Source organism: Leucoraja erinacea, chromosome 12, assembly GCF_028641065.1.
Source record: "Leucoraja erinacea ecotype New England chromosome 12, Leri_hhj_1, whole genome shotgun sequence".
Classification (NCBI taxonomy): Eukaryota; Metazoa; Chordata; class Chondrichthyes; order Rajiformes; family Rajidae; genus Leucoraja; species Leucoraja erinaceus.
Genome location: NC_073388.1, coordinates 33,244,124 through 33,262,186, shown reverse-complemented (window position 1 = coordinate 33,262,186; position 18,063 = coordinate 33,244,124). Strand labels below are relative to the sequence as shown.

The window sequence follows — 18,063 nt, the reverse complement described above, 5'->3', positions numbered from 1 at the left end:
CATATACAACAATACGTCAAGGTCACCAAGAGCCTTTGGGGCTCTGAGCTAGCTATGATTGTTAGTTTCAAAAACTTTATAAGAACGTATCTGTTTAGACCATTTCCAGGTGTTAAAACGGAGTTGAGTTATGCAGGAGTAGATACTGATTTCAGATCTCACTACACCAGGGCTGCTATAACAGCAGCAGCAAGGGCTAATGATGTTCCGCTGGACCACATTCTAACGACTGCAGCATGGTCAAACGAACACATTTCGAAATTTTTTATAATAACCCGTAGCCAGGCTAGGGGTATTTGTCAACTTTATTTTACGTTCTGTTATAAGTTCCATCCGGATGAGAGATGTTACTATTATTGTTACTTTATTTAACAGCATCAGCATGTTTAAATCTATGTCATGACTGTATGCATTATGAATGTTTTCCCTCATTTGTCAATGGAGCAGTTGTGGTCGTGTAGACTAGTTTCTCACAGCATGAAATCACAAAGCTTTGAAATCTTCACATAGTCACTCACGTGACTCTGAAGTAAAATAGTAAGATTAAATGAGAACTCACCAGTTTGAAGTTTGATCTTTATTTTATGAGGAGTTACGATGAGGGACTACGGGCCCTCCGCTCCCAACCCTCATAAAGGTCATCTGGTAGTTCTAGTCTTCTCTCATCTTACTATTATACTTCAGTCACTATTATCTGTGATTTCAGACCGCTGCTTTGAAGATTGATGCACGTGCGGCTGGACGGGGTTCTTCATGTAGTCCCTCATCGTAATTCCTCATAACATAAAGATCAAACTTCAAACGGGTAAGTTCTTGTTTAATCTTACTATTAAAACTGAAAATGCTGGAAATTATACATTATCACTTTCTTTTCCACGGAAGCTGCCTGACCCTGCTGAGTAATACATGGAAGTCAGGGGAATTATGGGAGAACAGTCAAGGCTGTATTTCACATGCTGACACAAGAGCCTCAGTTTTTGCTAAAAATGTTATTCATGACACTTTACCTGAGGTTGCGTGTGATATATTGATTCATTACCACCCTGTAAAATAATGGAGCATGCATGTGTAGAGAAGGCTGGTTCATATTGCTAGAATAAAAGTCAGCTGTCCTCCAAGACTCCTCAGAAAGACAAATCCATCCGTGCAAATGTGAAAGGTTCAAGTTAATGCAACAGGTCAACCGTGGAGCTACCAGCAATGCTGCAGAGTCAGCTGCAGATGTGCCATCACTCCATGACCCTCTCATGTACCCTCTTTGTCCTCCTGCTCAAACATGGGTTACGAAACTACAGTAGGACTATACTTCAGTCTGAAGAAGGGTCGACCCAAAACGTCACCTATTCCTTCTCTCCAGAGATGCTGCATGTCCTACTGAGTTACTCTAGGCATCACGGGATGCATAAAGACAACGCCAATCCCGTGCCTCTACGCCCTAGTTGGTATTGCCCCCCCCCCCCCCCCCCCCCCCATATCAGATGATCCATCGTCGCCCAAGACGAGCGGAGAGCACAGGAGATCGATACCAGGCACCCCCTGCACGGACAGACAGCACCTCCACCCCGACTGAAATCTAGAGCCAGTTTCTTGCAGACAGTCCCACCTCTCCAGACAACCAAAGAAACAACAAGGACCAACATCTGGAAAGATGAAAGGAATCAGCTCAACACACGAGCCCACGACTGGATGGAGAGAGGAATCACTCCGACTGAACGGCTCGCCAGCGGGCACGACCTCCCATGGCCAACCTGGAAGACCCTCAACAGATTACGAGTGGAGCAGGGGAGGTGCAAAGCACTTATGAAAGCATGGAACTACCAGGCAGAAGACACATGCAGCTGTGGAGCAGTACAGACAATGTCCCACCTACTGGAGTGTGACGACGCCCCCCAGTGCAGCCCCCAGGACCTGGCTGAACCGACCCGACCAGCTGTGACCTGTGCCAGATACTGGCAGAACGACATCTGAGATTGCAACGGATCCGAAGAAGAAAAAAAAAAGACTCTAGGCAATTTGTGTATACCTTCACATAAGTTCCAATGGAAAAATATGAGTCCTCTGCAGATTCTGGGCAAACAGAAATGCTTCCAGCCTATATCTGAGCATTGTTATATGATAATACAGTTAGGGAATCATCTCCTTTGTGCATGCCCAGATTCAGGCTCACTATTTACCTTAAAGGAACCATCGTAATGGGGTAACTTGTTGTTGAGTGCTCTCTGCTAACATCAATAATCATCATGTGATCACATGCTGGTCCACATTCAGCTGCATCGACCTGTGCATTGGGAATGCTGCCAAAGCTCTTTATAGACTTGCAAAAAGGGTGCCAATGAATAATAAACTAAGTGAGCTAAAAAAAATCAATGTGTACAAAGTCTGTGTCAACAGCGTTTTGCTGTGCAGCAGTTAGACATAGACTCTGAGACTAAAGAGAGCGAACTAACAGAAGAGAATGAATAAGCTCCTCAATGTCTTGTTTGCAATGCCAAACACCCCACAATTCTGGCATCATGGACTGCACACAGATGATAGATATTGCTAGATGATAGAGCATGTAAATATTGCTCAGGCAATTATGTGTTTTATGAACTGGGCATGCTCTGACTGAATGATGGAAGAATCCCCAGCAGTGTTCTCTATGAAGAATTAGGCTCAGAGAAAAGGCAAATTAGGCTCGGAGAAAGAGTCCATCATTGTGCTTCATGGGAGACCTCAAGTCACATGGATGACTAGGATACAGCTCAAGGTCCATCAGTAGAACCACAAAGTTGGCAAAAGTATCCAATAAAAGTGACAGGAAGTAAACCCAATGTAGTTGTGGAGAGAAAGTAGCAGTGGGAAGAACAATTGGCATACATAGACACAGCTAAAGTATTTTATGATGCAGCAGACATAATAGAGAGTGCCACTCCCATGTAGCCTTCGGCATCCATAGCTGACACCATCATCCAACAATCTGAGGACACCACCCAGAGCCAAATCCATATTCATTTGTGCTTGCAGGAGCTGACGATAACATTAAAAAATGGGGGATCCATTACCCAAATACCTATATCACAGCACAACAGAATTAAGCATTGGCAGGCTGTCAAACAAAAGGATCATTCAAGGGGCAGCCAGTGTTTGTGGTCAGATCATTAAAGTCCCAGTAATTCAACCACCCCATTTCTATTTTCCTGAAACCTAATATCATCTGAAATGTTTATTATTCTGCTCTCCGCCATTGTTGTTTGATCTGCTGAATATTTCCTGCAGTCTGTTTTATTGCAGATATTCAGTGTTCAGTCTATTTAGCTTTTGTATTCACTTTTATTAATTGAGCTTCTTTGAGCTGCAACTCGAGGCAGTTGCAATCAATGTTGTATAAAGGAGGTCACCAAATCTTCCTGTTCGCATATTATTCTTTTGCTATGAAGCAAGAGAGCAATTTGCACATTATATCTCAAAGAACAGTCTTTCTCATGGTGCAGTGTGATATTAACTGCCTGCCTGACATTTTGCAGTATTATACCAACTCAAAAGATCCTGCAACCGACTCTATTCCCAATCTTCAGTTACACTTTGGCTGAAGGTGAATACACTATATTTTGGCATCAATTTGGTTTTCTGCAGATATCAACCTTGCCTCCTGCAGTTGAACCAAATGGTGGCTTTTGGGTTGTGGAGAGTGGTGATGAAGTGGTGATGAGATGTTGAGACCAGTGAGCAAACATTCAAGGAAAACCTTGCTGCCGTACGTAATGTGCTAAAGCAAATCACCATTGAACTGCACTGTTACAATGCAATTTGCTGTCTGAAGAGATAGATCGAGAAACTCTTCATGAACACGTTGTAGTAGCATTACCAAAATACGTCGGAGCCTCTCATCGCTGGGCACAACGTTCACCTTCTGCTTTTGTGACTGCAAATGTTTTCACTAGCGATCTGTGACAATGGTTTCAGCAAGGATCAGGACTGAAATATAATGATTTCGATGACAGTGTAGGTAGCCTGATAAGCAAGTTCTCATATTATTTTAAAAATCAGGTATTGAAGAAGCTGGGGATCGTAAGAAAGGCCAAAGATATAGCATGATGACACATATGTGCCTATGTAAAAGCCTATTGATGCCACTATTTCAGACTTAATGAGCTTTGCTTTTGTTCCAAAAAATTCAGGAGTATTTTCACCTACCGCCATCTGTGACAATGGCTGATCATCCAACTCAGTATCCCGTACCTGCCTTCTCTATACCCTGATTTGCCCACAAGGGCCACATCTAACTAGTCTGATATAGCAAGTTGGCCTCAACTACCCTTGTGGCAAGATCTGGTAGAGATTCACCACTGGGGTGTGAAAAAAGTTCTCCTCATCTCGGTTCTAAAGGATTTCCCCCTTATCCTTAAGCTGTGACCCCTTGTCCTGGACTTCCCCAACATCGGGAACAATCTTCATGCATCTAGCCTGTCCAACCCCTTAAGAATTTTGTAAGTTTCTATAAGATCCCCTCTCAATCTCCTAAATTCTAGAGAGTGTTATTCCCTTCATCCTGTATCTGTACACTGGGGACTGTTCAATTGTAATCATGTATAGGTCTTTCCACTGGCTGGATAACACACAATATAAAGCTTTTCAATGTACCTTGGTACATGTGACAATAAACTAAACTATTTTATCTGCCTGCGCAACTACCCCAGGCATCGTTTTACAGGCATCGACAACCCTGTGTAAAAGAACTTACCCTGGACATTTATCTATCTTTATCAGGGGTCTCCAAACTATGGACCGTGGGCCTCACCCGACCCGCAACGTGATTTTATCCGGCCCGCAGCAAGCTCTTAACCAAAGATCGTAGAGCTCTTAACACATTCCGTGTGGCGGGCTGTAAGCGAATTCGGTATTCCGACTGCACATGCCCAGGTCATCGGGCACTCGCCATAACCATTGCCGGGAGCCGATCCGCTGTTATCAGACCTTTGTCTGTCGAGTTGCTGCTGGCCCTCCCCTCCCGTCCCCTCCTGGGTGACCTGTCCCTGTCCGGGGGCATCCGGAGGTGTCGGCCTTGGCTTGCAGCCGGTGCGTGGGGGGAGCACCGGCTCCAGCTCGGCTCTCTGGGGGGTCGCTGGTCGGCGTGGACCAGGAACGCATTAAAGTTAATGAAAAGGCTGGGAACTTGGGCAACTTGAGAGGAACAAGAGTAAAATCACTGTTACCTCTGAGGTCACATTCTCAAAGAGGTACCTGAAATACCGCACCAAGAAGAACCTCGAAAATAATAATCTGCGTGACTGGCTTCGCATGGTTGCAAACAATAAAGAGAGCTATGAGTTACTACCAGATTAACCAGGATGAAGAAGGAGAAGAGGATGAAGATTAAGCCTAAGACTGGTCTGGACTTTTGTACAAATTATATTCAATAACATTGGTTAAAAGGGAAAAAAAAGTATAGTTCTGGTGGACTCTTCGGGAGTGATGTCAGATAAGGAAATAGGAGGAGTGAAATGTAAAGTCAGGCATATAAATGGAAGAGGACAAGGGAGAGGCAAAAGGGGGGAATAAAGGTGAGATGATCCTGAGTCCCTCATTTCCATTTTATCCCCATCGTTCCCTTCCCCTCCAGCCCATTTCACCTATATCCCTCTCTCATCACTTGTCCTTTTACTCCACAGATTCTACCTCATCCACTGAGTTCTTCCTACATTTGGTGCTTTGACCTTAAATTTTAGGTTTGGATCTTTCTGCTTAGGTTTCTGCCCAACCTTTGAACAAAATCACTAATGACATTATTGTGATAAGGTGATCTACCCCACCTCAGTGTTCACAGGATGCCTACAGCTTATGAAATTCGATCTCCCTTCAATGTCTCTCCTGTTGTCCACTTTGGTAGGACTACACTCTCCTCATTCCATTCCTTCTATGACAGTCATAGCCACAACATATTTTCTTCTTCTATCCACAATTCTTTTATCTAAGACACTTTTATCTTGGATTAAGATCCAGCACAAAAGCGATTAAACACACTTGTGGTGTGGCATGATGGCGCAGCGGTAGAGTTGCTGCCTTACAGCGACTGAGACCAGATGCTGTCTGTACAGTTTGTACTTTCTCCCTGTGACCTCATGAGTTTCCTCCGTTTGCTACGGTTTCTTCCCACACACTACTCCCAATATGTAGGTTAATTGGCTGTGGTAAAATTCATAACCTGATCCTAGTGTACAGGGTGATCGCTGGTCAGTGCAAACTCGGTGGGCTGAAGGGCCTGTTTCCATGCTGTATTTCTAAAGTCCAGATTCTAAACCAGGAACGGCAGATGCAGGTTTACAAAAAAAGGACACAAAGTGCTGGAGTAGCACAGCAGATCAGCACCTCTGGAGTACATGGATAGACGTTATAGAATCGGGGTTTTACATGTTCTTTTGTGCTGCTGCAAGTAAGAATTTCATTGTTCTATCTGGGATATATGACAATAAAACACTCTTGATTCTTATTTTAGCTCATCGATGTATTTGGGCAGTAACATAGAATTCATAATGAATTATTCACTCGAGTGAAGTGATTGAGGAGCCAAACAAGAGCGACCGCTGCCAAGCCTATGTCTGCGGTCGCATGGTATTCTCTAGTAAGCTCTTTATTTTTTCCTACGGCCCATAAAAATATGCTAAATATATAATGCGGCCCTCATGCTGAAAAGCTTGGAGTCCCCCGATCTATATAATACCAAAACTCTTTGTGTGTGTGTGTGTGTGTGTGTGTGTCAATCTGGTTAATTTTCCTATTTTCTTCCAAATGCTAGGCCACAGCCTTCCCATTTTCACACATTCTACTCACATTTTTTCCCGTCGAGGCGATAAACATCGTCCTGTCGCATTCCCACCTATATTTCCGACCTTTTTAATCATTTAAAGTTTTAAAAACAGCCCAAAAACTGACCATTTCTGAGAAAAAACCCTGTGTGACATCACAATGCACTCGCGAGGCAAGACGGGACACTCTGGGAGGGAGGAGCACTCCAGCATCACAGTGAACGAGGAGTGGCGGCGGCTGCCGTCGCCCGACGGGGAGGGTGGTGCTGGAGTTCGAGTGAGGGCCGAGCCCGAGGCTTAGGATGGGGCCATGACCGGGGCCGAAAAAGAAGCCGCCACTGAGTCCGTGGTCATAGATGAGCCCGGAGATGAAGTCGTAGCCTGCACTATAGCCCAGGCGGCAGCCCAGCTGACGGCTGCAGTCTACAGCCAGGGCCGGGCCGAGTATGAGAACCAGGCCGAGTTCCAGGCCCTGGCGCTGCTCTGCGACTGGGTAGGTCCTGGGGCAGGGAATGGGAGTGAGGGGAGGAGGATGAGGGAAACGAGGAGGAGGGAGATGGGCTGGGGAGTGGGGTAGTAGAGGTAGATGGGGGTGTGTGCAGGAGGGAGATGGGGAGGGGTGGAGGGAGATGCCCCCGCCCTACCTACCCTCACTCCCACCCTCTCTACCCCCCTCCCTCCCTACTCCCTCCCTCACCCACTCTACCCTCCCTCTCCCCCACTTTACCTCCCCTCTCCCCTCCTCCCTCTCTCTACACTCTTCCCTCTCCCTCTACCCCTCCCCCTCCTGCTCTACCCCATCTCCCTCCCTCTCTACCCTCCTTCCCTCTCTACCCCCCCTCCCTCTCTACCACCTCTCCCTCTCTACTCCATCTCTATGGATTGAAGGGGTAGGGTGAAGAGGAGGAGGAGGGAGTGCTGGGGATGAGGAGAAATGAGCCACGCCTGCACAGTTGGGGGATATGTATGAGTGGTGCAACATTGCATTGCGGGAATGGGTGAGTGGTGGAATCTTGCGTTGGGGGGGGCAGACCCAACAGCTCTGCACTTGGTCTAGTCACCTATAAATGTTACCCCTCTCACCTGGGTCCAAGATGGCAGTGGGTGGAAGGAAAATTTGCTTTTTGGTGATTGGGCTGGGGGCACTCTTGGCTCTCTGGGTTGGCTGTAGGAGACACCCTGATGCATGGAGGCTGAGCAATGGCTGTCAGAGGCAATGATTGTCACGGGCCGATGTCGAGAAGGAATCAGAATGGTCGAGTCTGTGGAGAGGAGGCACTGGAGCAGCCTGGGGCTTCATTAGATTGGACACCAAGTTGCCAAGCATATGGAATGGAATGCCAGAGCAGCGGTAGAGGACATCGGCACATCACATGGCCAGGACGACCCCTGTAACACTGACCTAGTCTTGCCGCTGGGACAAGGGGCTTTATGATCGAGTTAGGACAATAACATTTTTAGAACATCAAATTTGAAGGGTACAAGATGGTGCCAAAAATGTGGTGACTCAGTGTGGTCTACTGTCTTGCACTCTTGTACTTAGTATAATTGTGCCTAATATGTAGTAGGATTGTCACTGAACTATATGCAAAAAATAATTTCACTGTATCTGAATATGACAATAAAGTTCCATTAAAGTTATGCCCTCTAGTTTTTGACATTTTCACTCTGAGAAAATGGTTCTGACTGTCCATCTATGACTCATAATTTTATATACTCATTATATTTTCATCTCGTAATTTTACACTTAAATATTTTACATATGAAGCTGTAACACGACTTCCTGACTCTTATACTCAATGCACCGACTATATCCCATCGATCTGCCACTCTGGTTTGAATCCTGGTGCTAACAAAGCTTCCTGCAAGATTATTGGTCCCCACAGGTGCGACCTGTCCTTCTTGTGCAGGTCGCTTTTGCCCTAGAAGAGATCCCAATGGTCCAAAAATCTGAATCCCTGCCCCAACTCCTCAGGCATGCATTCATCCATCCTATTCCTACCCTCATCAGCACATCCAGAAATTACAGGCAGAGAAATAACAAATTGAGTTTATGCAGGCACCTGGGAGGTGATGCATTGAGGGAGGTCAAATATAAGGGGAAAGTATACAGTAAATGACAGGACCCTTCGTAGCATTCATATAGAGTGATCTTGGTATGTATGTCCATAACTCTCTGAAAGTTGCAACACAAGTGGACAGGTTGGTCAGGATGGCGTATGGCATGCTTTCCTTCATTGTTGGAGCACTATGTATAAGAGTTTGGAGGTCATGTTGCAGTTGTATACAATCTTGGTTAGCACACGTTTGATGCATTGTGTCCACACACATTACAGCAATAATGTGGGGTTTGGAAAGAATGTAGAAGAGGTTTAACAGGACTTTGCCTGGATATCGTTTCGTTGAATACCTTCGCTCAATCTGCCTGGACCTTCGTGATCTTCTGGTTGCCAAACATTTTAACTCCCCTTCCCATTTCCATACTGACCTTTCTGTCATGGGCCTCTTCCATTGAGGCCAGCCACAAATTGGAGGAACAGCACCTCATATTTCATTTGGGTAGCTTTCAACCCAGCGGTATATTGATTTATCTAACTTCAAATAACCCCAGCATCCCCTCTCTCCCCCACCCTAGTCATTTTACTAGTTTCACTGTAGTCCCAGTGAGTTTAATTGTCTGTATAACCCGTTTTCACCCAGCCCACAACTAACAATAGACCGTTTCCTTGCCCATCGTTACTTTTTTGCATATGTTTAATTCATTTATTATGCATCTCTATATCACCGCCCTTATCTCTCGTTTCCCTTTCCCCTTACTCTTAGTCAGAAGGTCTCGACCCGAAACGTCACCTATTCCTTCTCTCCAGAGATGCTGCCTCACCTGCTGAGTTACTCCAGTTTTTTGTGTCTATCTTTGGTTTATGCCAGCATCTGCAGTTCCTTCCGGCAAACTTGCATTGTGTTGCATGACAATCCCTTTCTTGTTTCAGCAACAGAGGAATCCAATATCATCTTCCATCATAATGAACTCTCACCAGCCTTTATCTTTGTTTAGTTTTTTGGCTGATTTGCAGGGTAATTCCAGCTGAACTTTTGTTTCAGTCTACTTTTTGCTTCAGGAAGCTTACTCACCACTATATATTCTGTCAGTGCCATTTGTTCAGCTGTCACCAGAGTTGTAATTCTGGAAGGGTATATTTTCCTTCTGGCCTCTGGAACCACATTGTACACATTTTTCTTGATGGTGCTTTTAAAATGAAGGACACACATGATGAAATCACTGGACAAAAGGCTCTGGAGGCAAAGAGCTGCAACGGGCTGGTGCAAAGCCATATTTCTTTTATAATTTTGAGATGATTACCCTTGGGCAACATTACATATCCATTATCAATTTTATCTTCAAGTGAATAGAAAAAGTGGAAAATACAGCAGCAAATAGCTAAAATGATTTTTTTTTAAATGAACATGAATAAAACTGAATCATCACAACGGTTGTTTGTCCTGGGGAATACATATCATCAATGAGTGTTAAACATCATTCTGAACACCCAGACAACATCTGTGCCAGGAAGTAGACTAGTCTCAGGCACAATTAGAATATGAATTGAGTATTTCCAACAACAAAAGGGCATGACTGGCCTCGTGGCCTGCAAACAAAAACAGGGAAAAGGTCAGGCAGAAACAATGGAGGCGCTCAGGATGAGGATTTGTTCTGAAAGACGGAGGCAACTTTCTTCACACTACTAAATTGTCTTGTAATTTTGAAAAAAAAGACTGAATGAGAAAGCAGGTGCTGTATGTGTACTAGTAGCAATAGTAAAAGCGACACCAATTCCAATAACATTGATTTTATTTTAAACATTAAAGTCACAGTTCCGATATACACTCTATTTTTATATGTAACTCTGTGTTAAGTATTTGCAAATTCATTTACAACACACCTCTGCTTTAACTTGGAACCATTTATACTTCAATGGATTGGGATTTGTAATATAATTACAAATTATTATCTGTATTTGTATACTCCAGTGAAGGTAACTGGTGATTGCTAAATTGAAATGAGTATTACATTAATCTTATCATTTAAATATGCAGTTGAGATGTGTAAATAATTGCTGAGATATGTTTAAAATACTTATTTAAAACATGGTTTAAATAGAATACATTTTAAGAAGTAATTTTCAAAAGCATAATGACTATAAAACAAGCATGAGTACTATCGTATTGTTATTGCACAATGTGGATATGAACAAGCTCCCACTGCAGGAAAGCTAGCTGTGCAATAACTACATGATGCTAAAACACTTAAACAGAATGGACATATTTTGCATGTGACTTATGAAATACAGTCTTACTGCTTTGTTACAGGCAGTGACAAAATAAGAAAGCTGTATTTGTTTTTCCTGGAAATATGCGTATAAAGTACATACAAGTGCATAATTAGAAAATATATTTGCTCAAGAAAAATACTCCTTCTGGGACAGAAGTGAAACCTAAAATATTCCATCCAAAAGAGAGAAAAAAAGCACAATTTTACCACAGTTGATAAATTGGGTGTATCAACTTTGGTTGCTTTATGGCCTCAAAGGAAAGTTATTTCAAGTTTACTTATGTAACATCTACTTCAAATTGAAAACTGAAAACAAAAGAGATTCAGGAGAATAAATTGCCAGATTAAAACCCCAAACCTTCACTTTCTTTCTCTCTTTTTTATTTGTAGTACAAAATATAAAATGAATTTTGCAACATTGTGGATGAAGTTTATCTTCTTCCAATCACAGGTCAGTTAGTAGGAATACAAAAGTTAAGAGTTTATTAAGGGCTTGCAGAGATTATTCTGCAATGTCTCACGCAGCATTTTCATAATTCCTTTTCGGGCCCTTACAGTTTATCGTCTGCAGTATTATTACAAACCACTCTGACATCCAAGCACTTTCCATGGAAAATAATCTTCCAAATCCAGTTCTTTGGCACACTGGGATTATGCAAATGTCATATTTCCATTGTGACGGGAACGTGATCTCTCCAAAGCAACACGCCTATTTTCTGTAATGGGGAAATAAAGGATTTTTTAAAAATTATCTGGATATATCTTTCAATTAAAAAAATATGAAACATAAAATTAATATTTGGAAAGAAACTGAAGATTAGCATATAAAAATCACATTGGGATTGAAATACACTTGAGGTTCCATAAAAAAATTATTTTTAGATCATACGAGAAAGGTGATAAAAGCAATAGAAGAAAACACTGACACATTCCCATGGACATTTATGAAGCAGAAATCCTAACTGAAATTGTCTCCACATGAAGAATCTATCTATGTGAACGTGAAGTGCACTTCAGATGCCTTTGGAGATTGAATCATAGAGTGTTAAAAATGCATAGTGACTGTTAAAAGCTGAGCTACAAAGATTGAAATGGTAAAAATTCTAAAATTCTTCTGTCTCTCTTTCATGTGGAATGCCCATGACAGACAACATCATGCCATCAGTGACCCATAAAAAGTAACTGTTTCAGTGCCAGTTTTTAAGGGGATTTAATAATGTGCAGTGGTTTCTACTCAGTAGGGTGTTCAAGTGATTCATACCGTCTTGAAATCTACAAATTCAAGAAGTAAAAATATTGTAACAAATATATCTTTTCAGTTGCCTCAGGCAAAATAACTTAAGCTAATTATTTAAGATTGTAACATTTCTATTTTGACCACAATGAATTTTAGTCAAGTAACTTTCAAATACTTCAAGATATAGTAGCCTTTCATGGAATAATCTGATATATGATTTTGATATAGAGTACACTAGTTATCGCTGTGTTATTAATAAAGAAACATATAATAACCTCTCCAGAAGTTGTCCTTTCTAAAAAAAAACAGATGTCTCAAGAGCAATTACCATGTGGAAATCAGCCAGCTATTTGTTCTGGAATCATTAGATAATTCTCATTCAGAAACTGGGAGGGCACTGCTCCTCATGAATCGTGGTGAAAAATAGTTAATTGAATTGATAACAACAAATATGAGCATCACAGCCATTTCCAGCAATTATGCATTTGGATTAATGTTGCTATTACAGTACAGAATTGAAACAAAATACCGAAACTAAAGAGCTAGCTTTCTAAACTATACATCTGAGCACACAATTAAATTACAGTAGTTTCAAAATTATGAATAAACATAGCTTCAAAAAAGTCAAAATGAAAATTGATGTGATACATTTTATGTATGAAATTAATTCTTTTTTTTTGTCCCAGGTTTTATCACCAGGAATTTAGCTTTGAAAGTGGGAAAGTCTCAAAGGACTGGAAAATGGAAAATGTGACATTCTTGTTCAAGAATGTTCCAAGCAATCAGATGTCAGTCAGTTGAACATCGACAGTGGCTAATGTTTTAGAAACAATAATCAGCTAAGAAAAAATTAACAGGTACTTCGAGAAGTTTGAATTAATGACGAAGAGCCAACACGGATTTGTGAAAGGTAGATTGTTTAACTAACCTAATTGAATTTTTTGAAGACGTCTTGGAGAACATTGATGAGGTGATTGCAGTGGATATTGTCAATGCTATAGTTTCTAACTTGCACTGAATTACTACCAGGAAAAGATCACAGGGAGTCTGGTACCCTTTGATAATTTAGTTAGATGATTAACAAAAACACCTCCAAATGTAAGCAGTAGGCTTGCTATTAGTTCAGGGACATCCCTGAGACAGCACAAACTTAAAAGCAGCACTCCATGCAGCTCACCAGGGCTTCATGGCAGCAGGGACATATTTTATCGAATGGGAACATGTCGGGTTTATTTGAAAAGCTTGGAAATCTTTGAACTGTGTGGATGAGGGTGTCTGATAAGATACCATACAACAGGATGGTTGACAAGAAAACGCAGTGTCAGCTTGGATGAAGAAGTGCATTATGATAAATGTTGGTTACTTAGACTCTAGGAGGGTAGACAACCCAAGCGATCAGGGCGGCACTGCTACTAGTAAAGTTTCAACATTTACCAATAATATCAAAGTCCATGGTGTGGCAAACATTGGGAATGATGAAAACTGATCAAAACAGAATGCAGGTAGGCAAGCAAAATGGGCAGAGAGACAACAGATGGAACTTTCAAATTATATTACGACAGAAAGAGGCCATTTGGTCCTTCAAATCTATGTTATCTCCAAGACCATTCCCACCAGTCTGACTCCTCCATTTATGTCATGTAGTCTATTCTCTTTCATATGTCTATCAACTATCCCCGATTCTCCTGCCACCCAGGTTAATTGGCTTCAGTAAAATTGTAAATTGTCCATAGTGTGTAGTGTGCACTAGGGTTACGGAGATCGCTGGTTGGCGTGGAATCGGGGTGGGCAAAAGGCCTATTTCCATGCTGTTACTCTAAACTAAACTAAACTAACCCGCATTAGGCTTAATTTACGTGGGAGATTATTTTACCAACTTGCACGTTCTTGGGATGTGAAAGAAACCGCAGTTCTGGGGAGGTGTAAACATGGTCACAGGGGAGACCATGAACAGCAGCCTTTGATGGCAGATGGATAAGGGGTACAAATTTAAGATTTTGGGCAAAAAATACAGGAGTTATTAAATAAATTATAATTAGATCTGCACAAGCATTCTCGAAGGTAGAAGTAACAAATAAAAGGATTTATTTTATCAATATATTTTCTGCCAACAGAACCTGAACATATTTAGTCAAAACATACTGTGGGAACCCTTTTTAGGTAAAATTACAATACTGAGATATACCTATAACAAGAAAAGATAGGAAGGAACTGTGGAATTACTTAAGCTGGAAAATTTGAAAACTCATAATATTATTAGCAATGTTACAAAATTTTGAGATTTAAAAAATCAAGTCTGTAATTTATCCCATCAGATAAAGCAAAAAATAAGTTTAATTTGACACCTAATTCACTTTCATATCTCAAGTATTTAAAACGTTATGGCCATTTTCATACTCGGAAATTAGCATCTTGTTCCCTATTGATTTTCTATGGACATAACAAAAAAGCTGTGATCGCGTGCTGTCAAAAGGCCATAACCTTCTTAAAAATTAAGAGAACTGAATGAAATTTTCAGTTATCGTAGATTGAACCATTCTGAAACAAACATAAAATAATCTAACTTGGATGACCTGAAATTAAAACATATAATTTAATTAGTTAGTTACCCAAGTGTAGCAAATTTCAAACTTCAATTACTAGATCTAAACATCTATCCATTTCTTAATAAATGATTAACGTTTTTAAATAGCCCAAGTGTCCAAATAATATTCATAAATAATTCACAATAAAACATGATTTTTAAATCACATTTACATTAATTTATAGGCCAAATGGAAGGAATTTAGTGTTCAATTGCTGTAAATTAAAGTCCATTTTAAATCGGCTTTCTAGTGGGTTCCTGTGAACGCGCTGGTTTAGAACGTTCACATTGCAGTGGATTTGTGCCCTCAAATGCCCAGAAAAATACTGCGGGATACAAAGAGCCCCAAATGAGCTACTCGCTATAGAAAACTTTATATACAGGGTTCTTAAGAAGCCCCTTTTAATGTAAAAATAAGGTACATACCTTTAATTGTTTGCTTTATAAAATCCTGGGGCTGCGAGAGGTCGTGGGTTTAGAGAGTGGTTTTTAAACTACTATAACTATTATACAAGGCCATAAAAACTAATAATACCTTTTGCGACGGGGTCTTTCAGCGATTTTTCGTTAATGATTTACTAGGCTGAACATTTTCGATTGCAACAGCCTAGTAAAAATTGCGTTTTAAACCCGCCCCCTCTAAACAGCGCCAAAATCGCGCACACGGGGTGGGGCAGATTCTCAGCCACGATTCAGGTAGGCTTTGTAACATACCTAATATTATGAGCTCCCTTCAGAAATTGATTGATTTCTATGTTTTGTAATTTCACTGTAAGTTATCCTATTTACAATAACATGATAGCATTACAAAAATTACAGGGGTGTGGGGAAGGGGGGTGTGGGGGAATGGGGTAGGTGGGGAAGGGGGGTGAGGGGAAGGGGGGATGTGGGGAAGGGGGGTGTGGGGGAAGGGGGAGTGTGGGGAAGGGGGTGTGGGGGAAAGGGGGGTGGGGGCTGGGGGAAAGGGAGGATGGGGGAAAGGGAGGGGTGGGGGAGAAGGGGTGTGTGTAGGGGGGGGGGGGGGGGCTCACACTCTGCTCACCCCGCACCTACAGCTTTCGACCTCACGCATCAGATCCCACTCCGACTTCACTCAGTGGTTTCCGGTTCAACCCAGCAGCTTCCGGCTGGTCGTGCTGGTCACCGCAGAAGCTGTCCCCAGCTGCACGCTCGCGGGCTGCGTGCTCCCCGAGGCGTGTGCACTCGCCCGCGACCTGCACACGCCCCGTGGCCTGCTCAACACACTCCACCCCTTCAGATGTTTATTCTCCTCGCTGCGTTATTGACAGCGGGTTCCGGAAGGGGCGTTTTTACAATTTTTAAACCTTCATAACATTACTATGTCACTGATCGGAACAAAACTTATTTGACTAGCAGCAGAGGAGAATGGTAAGGTGGCGAAAAATCGTAGTGCTATGGGGGATCGTTTTTTGCGCAAATGTAATTACAACGCAGACTGGAAGTGGTCAAGATGAGAGTTTTAGTAGTAGTATAGATAGATTTCTAAACTATGTACTCCATTCACATGAATAATCTGCAATTCGGTATGTATAGAGTTAAACTAAATGTCTATGTCACTAATTACTAAGGGATCACACCAAGTCTCTAGATATTATATTTTATATTATTTTTTAAAGAAAATAAATTACTTCTAAAATCGTGCAGAATATATGAAACAAATGGGAATGTCTATTGATCTCACGATGCCCCCTCTGGCATTTCAGTTTTTTTTAGCTAGCCTTTCTGCCACAGCCATATTCTTTAACTTGTTGAAGAGTGAGGGTTTGATCATTTTTTTTGCTTTAACACTCCAATTCAGTTAACATTCATTTCACTGACTGACTATTTACTTCTCCAATTGATAGATAAAACTTAGAAATATTATGTCTTATGCTTAACTCAACTACAATGTCTAGAAGCCTCAGTTACAAACTTTTTGCAAATAAATCTCATCAATAACTTTTCCAAATGCAACACATAAAGTAAATCATTTAACGGCACATGCTCACATATTTTCCCCATCTACCTGCTACAAATGTTGACTTTGCCCCAAATCCCAGGGGCTCCAACCTTTCGGACCAGTCATGTTCATAGGTTCGAGGAGCAGAATAAGCCCATTCGGCCCTTCAGGTCCACTCCGCCATTCAATCATGGTTGATCTATCTTTCCTTCTCAACCTCATTTTTCTGCCTTCGCCAATAACCCCTGACACCCTTATTAATCAAAAATCTGTCAATCTCCACCTTAAAAATATCCATTGCCTTGGATACAGCCATCTGTGGCGCCCTTGTGGTAACCCATGTGGGACCTTGTCAAAGGCCTTACTGATATCCATCCTGACGACAAAAATCAGGCTGTCCATATTAATAGATTTTGCACGATTTTCGTAACTTGGTTAATTTTTCAACCAGATTAAGATGTGTATTTGATGTTCAGCAGCAAATGTTAGAGCCCAAAAGCCCAACATTTTTTTTTCTATCATATGCTATATTTGTTGCACTTCTTACTCAGTACTTCAAGCATTTTCTGTTTGGATAGTCAAGTAAAATCAGTATGGTTTTATAAAATAGAGTGATGCATGAAAAATTTAATTACAATCAAAATATAACCAGTGTTAATGGAGCAAATGTAATATATTTGGATTTTCAGAAGGATTTCAACAAGATACTATACACAAGGTTCCTTACAAAAAAAAGAGGATTTGTTATCTTAGTAAGTTTAAAGGTGGATAAATTCCCCAGGACCGGATATATTCCAGGCTGCTGTAAAATACAGATTATTGGGTGCTGACAGAGATTTTTAAATATTTGCTGAGCACTTGGTAAAGCACCAGATGACTAGAGGACAGCAAATGTGGTATCAATTGAGGTGGTAAGGATAAGGCAGGTAATTATAGATTGTTGATTTTAATGCCTTTGGTAGGGAAGTTATTGAAACTATTTCTGAGAGACAGGATTAATTAACACTTGGAAAGGCAGGGATTAATCTAAGATGATCAGTATGCTTTTGCTAGGGAGAGATTCTGTCTCACCAAATTCATTGAATTTTTCAAAGAAGCAACAAAATCTATTGATCAGGGCAGTACGATTGACATACGCAACTTTTTCGGCGACTGCCGGCACCAGTT

The 18,063-nt window shown here is 41.5% G+C and overlaps 1 protein-coding gene across 3 annotated transcripts in view; it reads right to left on the bottom strand.

Moving 5' to 3' along the window:
• Positions 1 to 10,617: 10,617 nt before the first annotated feature.
• diaph2 (diaphanous-related formin 2) overlaps positions 10,618 to 18,063 on the bottom strand; it is a 567,387-nt gene continuing 559,941 nt past the window's right edge. For all 3 annotated transcript variants that reach the window (XM_055643895.1, XM_055643898.1, XM_055643897.1), the window contains one exon: positions 10,618 to 11,831. In XM_055643895.1, the coding sequence (XP_055499870.1) occupies positions 11,767 to 11,831 (65 nt within the window). In that variant the 3' untranslated portion in view covers positions 10,618 to 11,766. The remainder of the gene's footprint in view (positions 11,832 to 18,063) is intronic.